A 13,511-nucleotide genomic window follows, 5' to 3' on the forward strand; every position below is an offset into this window, starting at 1 on the left:
TCTGTTGGCTGTGGAGAATGGACTTGGTGGAGACAAAGGGAGGAGGGGACCTTGCATCTGAATCCAATCTTCTTTTTCAGGCAAGCAACTTTCAAAGTAAGAGCAAAGTTCATTTACTTATTCATAACAAACAGAAATATATGTAAAGAGAAATAAGGCTAATGGATTATGCTTCTATAAATTTTCTTATTTAAATTATTCCATGATAACATGCTGAACATATCTGCATTTGGTTTTTAGATATTGCAGTATTTAGAAATAGAAAAGAGCATAAAACACTGATTGCTAATCTGCTATCCTTAATGTTTAGTGTGAAGATGAGAAAACTGAGGTGCAGAAAAGTTAAACATCTTACTAGCTTCTACAACTCAGGGGTTAGATCATATAATTAATTTTAACCTTTAAATTCCAATAATGTGTTAAGATGGGGAAATGAGTTTCTTATGAGCCATTTAGAACTTGGTTAAAAATTAAACCAAGTAAAAGGTTTCTTTAGTATATCTACTTAAAAACAATAAAATCTTCCAATTAGTGCTTTTTAAAAATGCCTGTTATGATTACTGGGCAATTTTTGCTTTCATAAATAGCCATTTCTCCATCACTCAGGAGGAAAAACTTTATTCTCTTGGATTAGCTCCAGTTATTTTTCATCAGAAACACTGGATATATGTAACTTTTTGGTCATTTCTAGTCCCATGATAGTAAACATTTCCCATCTAGCTGGCCTGCTTAGTTGCCTTACCTATAGTATATTTTCTTCATAGTAAATGGCAAGCAGCTAAAACATTGTTTGTAGATCTTGTTCTCATCTGTTTGTAGCTCTGATCCACATTTTGCGCAGCCAGTGTATATAATATTGGGAAGAGAAGAAAAAATACTCTTCAGAGAACTGCGAGCATTTAGAGCTATTTTCTGAACTGCTGTAATGGGAAACACTAGCTCTAAAATCTGGGCTTTGATCAGAATCACTCCTGTAAAAGATAAACAAAAAGAAATATCATAAATCAGGAGGCCAAAACCATAACTCTAATGTACAAACATGGTTAATTCCATGGTTGATTCACAGTCACTTATAGTAAAGGACACTAAGGTCTTGTTGGCCTTCTCTGCTCTCTTGCTGGACAAGCTCACTCACTTACGGCTTCAGCATTTCCTCTAAAGTGTCAGGGGTCATCTGCCTGTAACTAAGAGGAAAGATTCATCTGGCTACCTTGGTTGAAAAGATGGATGTCTGTACCAGGGAGGAGGATCCTGCTCAGTTTCACTGCCAGGGACTGACTGTGCTGTGCTGTCCTCAGTCACTCAGTTGTGTCCAACTCTTTGCAACCCCGTGGACTGTAACCTGCCAGGCTCCTCTGTCCATGGGGATTCTCTAGGCAAGAACTCCCCATGGCAATTGGGTTGCCATGCCCTCCGTCAGGGGATCTTCTCGACCCAGGGATCGAACCCAGGTCTCCCGCGTTGTCGGTGGATTCTTTACCACCTGAGCCACCGGTAAAGCCCAAGAATACTGGAGTAAGGGTAGCTCATCCCTTCTTCAGAGGACCTTCCCGACCCAGGAATTGAACTAGGGTCTCCAGCATTGCAGGCGGATTCTTTACCAGCTGAGCTACCAGGGAAGCCCACCAGGGACTGGTTGTAACCCCACAGGGTTTTTGCATGGTTTCCCAGTGGGGAGTACCTCTCCAGGGCTTGCAAGAATACTCCCAATTCCCCGCCTCATGCCCCAAATGAAGTGAGGATATATCCTTTGTGCTATTAATCATCAAAACTATAGCCACCTAATTTGTTGTTGTCTATATGTTGTTTATTTTTATCGTTATATCTAATTCTAGGCCTCTAACCCCAGCAAGTAGATGTTTTATGTAAAAGATATGTAACAGGAATTTCCTGGTCCTGTGGTTAAGACTGCCTTGCTATGAGGAGGGTGCAGGTTTGATCCCTGGTTAAGGAGTTGACTCATTGGAAAAGACTCTGATGCTGGGAGGGATTGGGGGCAGGAGGAGAAGGGGACGACAGAGGATGAGATGGCTGGATGGCATCACCGACTCGATGGACGTGAGTCTGAGTGAACTCCGGGAGTTGGTGATGGACAGGGAGGCCTGGCGTGCTGCGATTCATGGGGTCACAAAGAATTGGACACGACTGAGCGATGGAACTGAACTGAACTGAACTGAGGAGCTAGGATCCCATATACCTTGTGGCCAAAAAACCAAAGCAATGTTGTAACAAATTCAATAAAGACTTAAAAAGAAAAAAGAAGATTGTTAAAAAGAAAAAAGAATTGACTCCTCTGTGACACCAGGATAATCGCGGCCCCTCTCCTGCCTGCGGCATTCTTCCTGCAGTGATCATCTTCAAGCCCGTGAGGCTTCAGAGGCGGGGGCAGGAGGGACAGAGAGACAGGAAGCAGGTTCAGACACACACACGGCACTAAGCGCTGCCCAGGATCCCACCGGTTAGTATCAGTCCAGAGGCTTCGGTGGCCCCCGACTCCCATGTTTGAAAGTTGTATCGAATTTTTGTTCGATGATGTAAAAATGTGTAAATTTTCTACTATCTGTGTTTATTTTCCAGAAATATTATTAATTTAAACTAACTGTTAGTATTAAAACAGAGCATGACCCTATGGGGCCCTCCCAGGCACAAATTCCTTTCTGTCCTCATTTCTTGCTTCTAAGAAACAGGCTTCATTCAGCCTCCTTGACTTTCCGAGTTCCAATTCAGTTACGAATCTGGGAAGGGAGGGAATCGAAGAAGCAGTCAAGAAACAACAGAATACCAGTGGGGCAGGGTCCTTCTCATAAAATATATATAACTGTATCTTTGAGTTCTTCTGCAGGAACTAAGGCCCCCACCCAGCTGGAGGATGGTAACTTCAGGCTAAAAAGCACAAGATTCCTGGAACATTATCCTGTTACCTTACCACCAACCAATCTGAAGAAAGTCACACCCTTTCACACCCCAAATATTGCCCATAAAAACTTCTCCCTGAAAACCATCAGGGACTTAGGAGTTTTTGAGCATGAGTTGCTCATTCTCCTTGCTTGGCCCTTCACTAAACCTTTTTCTGCTCCAAACTTTGATATTTCAGTTCATTAGGCCTCACTGTATGTCCAGCACATGAACTTACATTTGCTTAAAGTTAATAATAAATGTTTCTATGTAGAAGTGGGCATATGGAGTTCTCTGAGAATAAATCTCTGTAATTCAATTAAAAAGTGGGGTATTATTTTTTAATTTTCTGGGCCAGGACTGAGCTCTTAAACCTGTGAAGTCTGACACTAACTTGAAGTAGGCAGCATCAAAATTGAATTGAACTGTACAACACCCAGTTGGTGTTCAGAGTTGGAGAACTGGCTGTTGATGTGGAAAACAACAACAAACCATACATCTGATGTCAGAAGTGTTGTGCGTAAAAACAGCTGACACTGGAAACAACTAAAAACCAAACAAAATGTATGAAACAGCAACTCTCAGGACATTGGATATCAGGCAACAAAGGACAGCGATCCCTAAGAGATGAGAAGTAAAAGATATAAGCCTAGTAACTGCCCCAGCTTACAGACAAGCATTTACTGGCTACAGTACAGGAAAGGAGGCCCAGGCAGAGCCTGGTGGTTTCCCTGAACTGACAGAGACACAGCTTGAGTCTGGAAGGCTAATACGGCTAGAGATATCAGAGTCGGTTATGAGACAAGACAAAGGGGAACTCTGGAGAACTGCAGAGGGTACCCGCCGCCTGTAGAATTCAACTGAGTACTGAACAATATATGTAACCAGAGGACAAGAAAAGAACCATCCAAAAGTATTAGACAATCCCTGAAGCTTGCACATAGATAGGAATAATGTCTTCTCCCACCAGCTACAGTGGAAAATGTCATACTCCATAAGGCATTGGGTAGAGAACTTAGAAGTTGTACTTACAGGAAAATTCATGGCACTCAACTCCTACATTGGGAAAAAACATCTCAGTTACCTCCATTTCCACCCTAAAGAATGTGAAAAAAAAGAAAGAAACCCAAGAAAGCAGAAGAAAGGGGAAAAAAAAGATCAGAGCAGAAATCAATGGACTAGAAAATAGAAAAATTAATAAATACAAAAGGTAGTTATATGAGCAGATTCATAAAACTGGTAAAACTCCAGCCAATGATCAGTCAAAAAAAAAGAGAGAGAGAAGGCACAAATTAGCAATATCAGGTAATACCAGTATCACTACAAATTCTATATATATTAAAAAGGATAGTAAGAAAATATTATAACTTTATGCCAACAAACTTTTGTTGTTGTTGTGCCAACAACCTAGATGAAATGAACAAACTTCTTGAAAGATACAAACTATCAAAGCGCACTTAAGAAGAAACAAGTAACTGGAATAGCCCTGTATCTATTAAAGAAATTGAATTTGTAGTTAAAAACCTTCCAATAAAGAAAACTTCAGGCCCAGAGAGGCCTGAAGGAGTTCTGCCAAACATGTATGGAAGAATTTAATCTAATTCCAAATAAACTCTTCTAGAAAACTGAAGAGGCTCCTCGGCCCATGGGATTCTTCGGGCAAGAATACTGGAGTGGGTTGCCATTTCCTTCTCCAGGGGGATCTTCCTGACCCAGGGATTGAACCCGGGTCTCCCGCATTGCGGGCAGATGCTTTAACCTCTGAGCCACCAGGCAAGGGATGACTAAAGAGACACTACTCATCAGCTCATTCTATGAGCACTGCTCTAACCCCCAAACCAGAAAGAGACACAAGGAGACTGCAGACAATTATCTACCATGATACAGACACAAAGCTTCTTATTAACAGATATTAGCAGTAATTCTCTGGGCTTCCCAGGTGTCTCAGTGGTAAAGAATACGACTCCCAATGCAGCGGACACAGGTTTGATCCCTGGGTTGGGAAGATCCCCTGGAGAAGGAAGTGGCAACCCACTTCAGTATTCTTGCTGGGAAATTCCATGGACCGAGGAGCCTGGTGGCCTACAGTCCATGAGTTGTGAAGAGTGGGACATGACTTAGTGACTCAACAACAACAAGGGCAACAAAAAGCAAGAATTCCCTGGTGGCCCAGTGGTTAGAACCCAGCACTTTCACTACTGGGGCACAGGTTCAGTCCCTGGTCAGGGAACTACCCTACAAGCTGGATGCAGAAAAAAAAAAAGCTTTTTTAAAGCTTTTTTTGATGTGGATTATTTTTAAAGTATTTATTAAATTTGTTACAATATTGGTTCTGGTTTGCATCTTGTTTTTTTGGCCTCAAGTTCAGTTCAGTTCAGTTAACTCAGCCGTGTCCAACTCCTTGAAACCCCATGAATTGCAACACGCCAGGCCTCCTTGTCCATCACCAACTCCCGGAGTTCACTCAAACTCACAGCCATCACGTCAGTGATGCCATCCAGCCATCTCATCTTCTGTCGTCCCCTTTTCCTCCTGTCCCCATTCCCTCCCAGCATCAGAGTCTTTTCCAATGAGTCAACTCTTCGCATGAGGTGGCCAAAGTATTGGAGTTTCAGCTTTAGCATCAGTCCTTCCAAAGAACACCCAGGGCTGATCTCCCATGGACTAGTTGGATCTCCTTGCAGTCCATGGGACTCTCAAGAGTCTTCTCCAACACCACAGTTCAAAAGCATCAATTCTTCGGCGCTCAGCCTTCTTCACAGTCCAACTCTCACATCCATACGTGACTACTGGAAAAACCATAGCCTTGACTAGATGGACCTTTGTTGGCAAAGTAATGTCTCTGCTTTTGAATATGCTATCTAGGTTGGTCATAACTTTCCTTCCAAGGAGTAAGCGTCTCAAAGCATGTGGAATTTTAGCTCTCTGACCAGGGACTGAACACAAACTCCCTGCCTTAGAAAGGTGACATCTTAACCACTGGACCACCAGGTAAGCCCCCCAAAAGAAGAATTTTTACCCAGAATATAAAGAACTCTCAAAACTCAATAAAACAATGAAGCCAACTTTTTCTTGGTAAGCAAAAGATTTCAACTGACACTTCATTAAAGAAGATATATAGGTGGCAATCAAGTACATAAAAGATGTTCAACATCACCAGCCAATAAGTAAACGCAAGCTGAGATTATGATGACCCATTACTCCACATCTACTAGAATGAACAAAATTAAGAAGAATGTCCATACCAAATGTTGAGGTGGGTGTGGAAAAAACAGAACTCATACACTGCTGGTGGAAATGCAAAACAGGACAATTGTTTGGGGAAACAGGCAGTTTATTTTTATTTTTTTGGCAGTATCTATAACAGTTAAACATAAGCCTGCCATATAATCCAGCTATTGATTCAATTCTTGGGTATTCACTCATGAGAAAAGAAAGACTATGTCTGAATAATGCCTTGTACTTGAATGTTTATAGAAACTTTATAATAGCCAAGAACTAGAAACAACCCAGATGTACATCTATAACTGAACAAATAAACAAAGCATGGTATATTTGTATAACAGGATAAAGAATGATTTACTGATACACACAACCACATAGATACATCTCAAAGAAACTGATACCTCTCCAAGAATTGGCTAAGTTAGAGATGCCGAACAAATGATTCTGCATATATAAAAGCACAGAAAATTCAGATTAATCTTTAGTGACAGAAAGCAGAGTGACTCCCTGGAAGGGTCGGGGGCAGGGAGGAGGGGTGGACAGAGACACAAAGAGGCAGGAGATGATGTCATACCTGTGGTGTCGCTTTCGTGGGCTTCACGTCCACACTCACCAGCGTGAATGCACACACTTTATTAAATAAGGGCAACTGCCTATACGAAAATTATATCCCAAAAATCTTGTTAAAAAATTTTTTTTAATCTAACATTCTGAACCTATTTGAAAAGCACCAACTGAAATGTCCTATTAACTGCATAGGACCCAACTCTTACATTTCTGTGGACGAACCAGAAGAGGGCAGAGCATGCTAGCAAAAAACCCCAAGAAATGGAGTTGAGAATCTTAGCATGTGATATGAGGAGCTTCAACCTAATTTATTTGGGATCAGATTCTTTTCATTAGAAAAACTGTAAAAATAACCTTATTTCATTTAAAACAATTCTATCATTTAATGAAATCTAAAGCCATCTATAATAATTCTGAAAATTATTTATGCAAATTGGAGAATAAAGCTAAAATTCACTGTCAAGATCCAAATTTCCGGAGATATTTGTAATAACTCAACCTATAAAATAAAAAACAGTAATTTTTTTTTCAAAAACAGTAATATTATACAAATTCTGAGGAAATTTTTCACCAAATTTTTCTCCATTAACAAATTTAAATTATATAACAATAAACCTGCAGATACATCTCATTTTTTTCAATCTTTATTTTCCCTCTAAATTTATTTGCTATGATAGCCATTGGAAAGCTTTCTATTAGTTTCCAAAACTGATAATCACCAATATTTACTCATTATTGGCATTTAGCAACCCTAACTATAGATTTAAATGCTGTTTAATTTATAATACCATCAACTAGGAGTTAGCATCTTTTAGCATCATTTCCATAGTTAAGAAGCCAATGCAATTTAGTGGAAAGTATTGGTATTTCCCACTAAAATTGTAGCAATTTATCTAGTTATTTATTTTTGCTGTTTTACTCTCTCTTCATTTCAAAGTATAGAGCAGACTAAACCTAAAACATACTCTTTCTACTACTTCGCTCAAAAGAAAGTAATTATATTTTGCTCCTGGAAATTGCGTGAGTATGTATATAAAATTCATCAGGCATCCTTTCATGCGGTATGCTTCTGAAAATGAAATTTATATACACACTCTCACAAACATTCAAGTTCAGGAAGTATGTTATTACAATATACAAAGCAGTAAGTAAATTCCATAAATTCTGTGTCAATCTTAATTACTTTTTTAAAAATAGTTGTTTGTTTATTTGACTGTACCAGGTCTTAGTTGTGGTATGTGGGATCTAGTTCCTTGAGGAGGGATCAAACCCAGGCCCACTACATTGGAAGCATGGAGTCTTAGCCACTGAACCGCCAGGAAATTCCTCAATGTTCATTTTTAACAATCATGTATAGATGATAGCTTAGTAACTTGATAAAATATTTATCTCAACAGTGATTCTGATTAGAGTTGCTATCTATTTCTGGCGTATTAAATGATAAGCTACTTATAACTATACGCAAAAAATATTTTTAAGTAACCCTTAATAATTATAAATTAATCTCAAAGGATTATAGGCAGAAAGTCAGGAAGAGGTTAGTATCTGCTTCAGCTACTTACAGAGATCTCTATTTCACTTTTACATCAGTTATACATTTTTCCTACAAATGGCAGCTTCTTTGCTTATATTAAAACTAGCAATGTCTTTTATAAATAAGATCTTACCTGAACGCTTTTCCTCTAGGTGTGTTGCTAAATCTGACATCTTCACAAGGGAGGGTGTGTTGTTTTGAAATTTTGCTTTAAATGTAATTACTCTTACATCATCATCAAACAGGCACTCACAGGATGACCATGGTGTTGTATGCAATTCTAGGTTCTCTAGGATGCAATTCCGCTGAACAAAAAGATATTTAAACTCCCAAATATAATCTTAAACAAAACAAAAACAAAAAGTTACCGTAATGAAATTATCTAGGATTAAAACCAGATTAAACAGACTGACCTGATTAAATCAGTTAAATACAACTTTTATCACATTAAGGAATTTGGATATAAAGAGGCAAAATATGAATGTTGTGTTAAGGCAATAAGAATGGTAGAGATAATTTTAACAAAATTTTTTCTAAAGATTACTTGGTCTCCTAAACAGTCATAATTTATCATAACCAACTGTTTATTCAGAATAGCAAACTCATTCTGATTATCTACAGGAAAGATTTTTTTTTTAAATAATGACATAGAAATGGACACATGTCTGCCATAATCATATTACTCAATGATTTTTCAATACCTTAGTTTTCCTATTTAGCCATTTTTTTTGGAACAACAACAAAAAACCATTTAGATTCAGCTGCTCCTATTTTTAATTCTTTCAGTAATAATTCTGAACCACAGTAGCACAGACTTTCTTGCTCAACAATCAGACTGCGCCGTGCTGTGCTTAGTCACTCAGTCATGTCCGACTCTTTGTGACCCCATGGACTGTAGCCCACCAGGCTCCTCTGTCCATGGGATTCTCCAGGCAAGAATACTGGAGTGGGTTGCCATGCATTTCTCCAGGAATAATCAGACTGTATATTAATAAATTCAACTTTAAAACTATATTAAAACAAAAAGAAGTTTCTTAGTACAAAGTCTTCTAATGACAATTGTCTTTTTATTTTCCCACATACTTCAGTCTATAAATCTAAATCACACATCTCATCCACTTCGTCAGTTTCTATGGACAGCTATTTTTTGTGGGAAATTTTAAAACAAGTCAGTAAATCTGTATAGACAGAACATAGTTAGAAAGAGCTAAAGCATATATATTCCGAGTTGTTGCTTAAAACCAATCACTATTTTAAAACAATTTTCTTATTATAGAATACATGCTTAGAAATCACAGGTAAGATAAGCAAAGAAATAAATGGCAGCTACAGTCAACACCTCAAAATAAATACAGCTAATATTTTAGTGTCCATACAGATGTTCTCAATTTGTTTGATTTTTACTTACTATGTCAAATGTATATTTTATGTCATTAAGTATTAGTCTGCATTATTTTAAAATACTACATAATATGTCATTGCACAGGTACACCAAAATCTTAAAAATTATTAGTGCAATCCTCTCTTTCGGGACATGTTTCTTATTTTTCACTATTATAAATTTAGTACTATGGTAAAATATATTTAGCTACGTCTTTATGCATAGTCATGATAACTTCCTATTAAGTGTAATTATTAGGCCAAAGTGAAGTTGCTGAGTTGTGTCCGACTCTTTGCAACCCCATGGACTGTAGCCTACCAGGCTCCTCTGTCCATGGGACTTTCCAGGCAATAGTACTGGAGTGGATTGCCATTTCCTTCTCCAGGGGATCTTCCCAACCCAGGGATTTAACCCAGGTCTCTCGCATTGTAGACAGATGCTTTACCGTCTGAGCCAATTATTAGGCCAAAGGTATCCCAAATTCTAAGGCTTCCATATGCACTGTCAATTGTCCTCAAGAAAGGCTGTTTCCCTGAAACTAATTCATGTCAATTATGGGATTCCCTGGTGGCTCAGATGGCAAAGAATCTGCCTGCAATGTGGGAGACCTGGGTTCCATCTCTGGGTCGGGAAGATCCCCTGGAGGAGGGCATGGCAACCCGCTCCAGTACTCTTGCCTGGAGAATCCCATGGACGGAGGAGCCTGGCGGGCACTCCATGGGGTTGCAAAGAGTTGGACATGACTGAGCAACTAAGCACACACACATAAGTCAATTATACTTTGATTAGAAAAAGAGAAAAAAGAAGGGTCGCCAGTTTACATCTTCTATAGTCTACGAGAGTGGTTATTTCCCCATATCTTCTCTACTGATTTCTTAGGACAAAAATCAGTTATCATTATTATTTTATTCGTCTGCCTTCCATTGCTAGTAAGAATAATTTTTTTTCATACACTTATTGGCCACTTTAATTTCTTCTTTGAGGACCTGCCTGTTCACATCTATTGCTCATTTATTCTCACAAGTATTTGACTTTAGATTATGCTATTATTTTCAGACAAAATACAATTTTTTTTCTGGTTTTTCACTTGCATTTTAATTTTGCATATGGTGATTTTCATGTGTGGTACTTTTTGTTACAGCATTTTATTTAACCTACTAATCTTTGGGTTCCAAATAAGTTCACTTATATTTTCTCCTAGTACTTACTGTTCCTTTTAAAAGTATTTGAATTTCTAATGTACTCTTTTTAATGGCTGAGTAATATTCCATTGTGTATATGTACCACACCTTTCTTATCCATTCGTCTGCTGATGGACATCTAGGTTGCTTCCATGTCCTGGCTATTATAAACAGTGCTGCGATGACCATTGGGGTACACGTGTCTCTTTCAATTCTGGTTTCCTCGGTGTGTATGCCCAGCAGTGGGATTGCTAGGTCATAAGGCAGTTCTATTTCCAGTTTTTTAAGGACTCTCCACACTGTTCTCCATAGTGGCTGTACTAGTTTGCATTCCCACCAACAGTGTAAGAGGGTTCCCTTTTCTGCACACTCTCTCCAGCATTCATTGCTTGTAGACTTTTGGATCGCAGCCATTCTGACTGGCGTGAAATGGTACCTCATTGTGGTTTTGATTTGCATTTCTCTGATAATGAGTGATGTTGAGTTCTAACGAGGTGGATGAAACTGAAGCCTATTATACAGAGTGAAGCAAGCCAGAAAGAAAAACACCAATACAGTATACTAACGCATATATATGAAATTTAGAAAGATGGTAACAATAACCCTGTATGCGAGACAGCAAAAGAGACACAGATGTATAGAACAGTCTTTTGGACTCTGTGGGAGAGGGTGAGGGTGGGATGATTTGGGAGAATGGCACTGAAACATGTATAATATCATATATGAAATGAATTGCCAGTCCAGGTTTGATGCATGATACAGGATGCTTAGGGCTGGTGCCCTGAGATGACCCAGAGGGATGGTACAGGGAGGAAGGAGGGAGGGGGGTTCAGGATGGGGAACACGTGTATACCTGTGGCAGATTCATGTTGATATATGGCAAAACCAATACAATATTGTAAAGTAATTAACCTCCAATTAAAATAAATAAATTTATATTTTAAAAAATAAAAATAAATAAATAAACTGCAAAAATAAATAAATAAAAGTATTTCAATTTCTAATACATCCAGCATTTATTTGGGCACAAATATGAAGCATAAATTTAATTCTTATTTCTTCTCAAATTGTTAGATAGATATTTCAAATATATCTACTAAGTTTTAAAGAAAAAATTTACTTTAATTTTTAAATTATAAAATAAAATATACTTTTTATAAAATATTTAGACAGTAAAAGAAAAGTAATAGGCAAAGTAAGATTGTATTTCAATAAAATGGATAATGTGTACTTTAGTTCATTGTATTATTCTGTATGTTTGAAGTTTCTTTATACTAAAAGGTTTAAAGAATAAATGTAAATTCCATACATGCATGAAATTCAAACTAAAGATATAAAAAATAAAAACCACATAATACTACTAGAGATGGCTAGTACTTTAGTACCTGTATTTCCAGATTTTTTTAAGTGTATATACATACTTACATATCCACTTTTATTAAAATGGGATCCTATTATACATGAAGTTTTATAATCTACTTTTTTAAACCAAATATTATATCTATACATCTATCCAGGCTAGTGAACATACATATCTTTGATAATGAGTATATTGGTGTGTCCACCAGACCACAGATGACCCCCTTAACTATTCCCTCACCCACTGAAATAAGCTTACATATTCCAACTCATACTTTTTTTTTACCTTTTCGTACAGCATGAGGGACCTTGGTTCCCATGCCTCTCGGAGCAGAAGTGCAGAGAGTCCTAATCACTGGACCACCAGGGAATCCCCCAACTGGTACTTTTTGACCCTATGCTACAGGCCACAGTTAACTGAATCAAATTCAAACTAGGCAATCAGATTCTCTTTACTGGGACTTTAGAAATAGGACTGGTCTCTTAAAAGGAAAAGGAAAACATGAGCTTCAGAGTAACAGTGTGCTATCCATAATGTTGAGAAGCAGTGAAAGTCGACAGAAAGTCTCTACTAAGTAAACAAAGCAAGTCCATGGAGATGTTGCCTGGACCCAGAAAGCTTTTCTGTTCCTAGTTCCAAGTCCCCCTGAAACCCATCACTCTTGCCCTATTTACTAGGAGATACTCCTGTACACTTCCAATATATCCCCCTTAATTGTTTAAGTTAACCATGATGGAGTTCCAGTGTGAAATTCAAGCCTTCAGTGCCCAAGTTTAAATACAGTTCCTTAGTACAGCCAACGGACTGAACAATCTTCATGTGCAAGCATTTTTGCCTTTGTGATTTTTTCCTTATCATTTGAAACAAGCTGTTTCCTCCTCGAACTTGCATCTTTATTCCTTAAAGACAGTGGGAATTTTAAATGGCTGCCTGATCTATATTTTATTCTTCAATCATTTATAAAGAAAGTATCTATTAGTGCAGGCAGTTCTGTGTGATGAGGATACAATGGTGAACAGGCTAATCAGGGTGCTTTTAGTCACAAACTTTACAACCTACTGAGAAATTTAGTTAATTATCAAGCATGCAAATCAGCTGGATCATCTGTCTGTGTTAGGCGGCACAAGTGCAATGCAAAGACTGACATGATAGAGAGTGATTTTGTATATTCATGTGTGAGGCCTCTCTGGGGAAATGAAATTGGACAGCCATCTGTGTGGGAGAGCTGGAGGAGAAGCACTCTAGGCAGGAGAAATACATAAATTCAAGATCCCAAAGCAGGAAAAAGTTTGGCGTGTTCAAGAAACAGAAAGGAGTCAAATGTGGGTTAAGCTAGTGAGTCTGAGGGAGACCGTGCAGTACCGAGAC

At 38.2% G+C, this 13,511-nt stretch overlaps 1 protein-coding gene across 4 annotated transcripts in view; it reads right to left on the minus strand.

Moving 5' to 3' along the window:
• The window catches only part of SHLD2 (shieldin complex subunit 2), a 109,385-nt gene that overhangs the window by 5,328 nt on the left and 90,546 nt on the right, over positions 1 to 13,511 (minus strand). For all 4 annotated transcript variants that reach the window (XM_040242153.1, XM_040242155.1, XM_040242154.1 and 1 more), the window contains 2 exons: positions 8,355 to 8,561; positions 743 to 971 (listed from right to left, as the gene is read on the minus strand). In XM_040242153.1, coding sequence (XP_040098087.1) covers positions 743 to 971; positions 8,355 to 8,561 — 436 coding nt within the window. The remainder of the gene's footprint in view (positions 1 to 742; positions 972 to 8,354; positions 8,562 to 13,511) is intronic.

Source organism: Oryx dammah, unplaced genomic scaffold (assembly GCF_014754425.2).
Source record: "Oryx dammah isolate SB20612 unplaced genomic scaffold, SCBI_Odam_1.1 HiC_scaffold_6, whole genome shotgun sequence".
NCBI classification, from domain to species: domain Eukaryota; kingdom Metazoa; phylum Chordata; class Mammalia; order Artiodactyla; family Bovidae; genus Oryx; species Oryx dammah.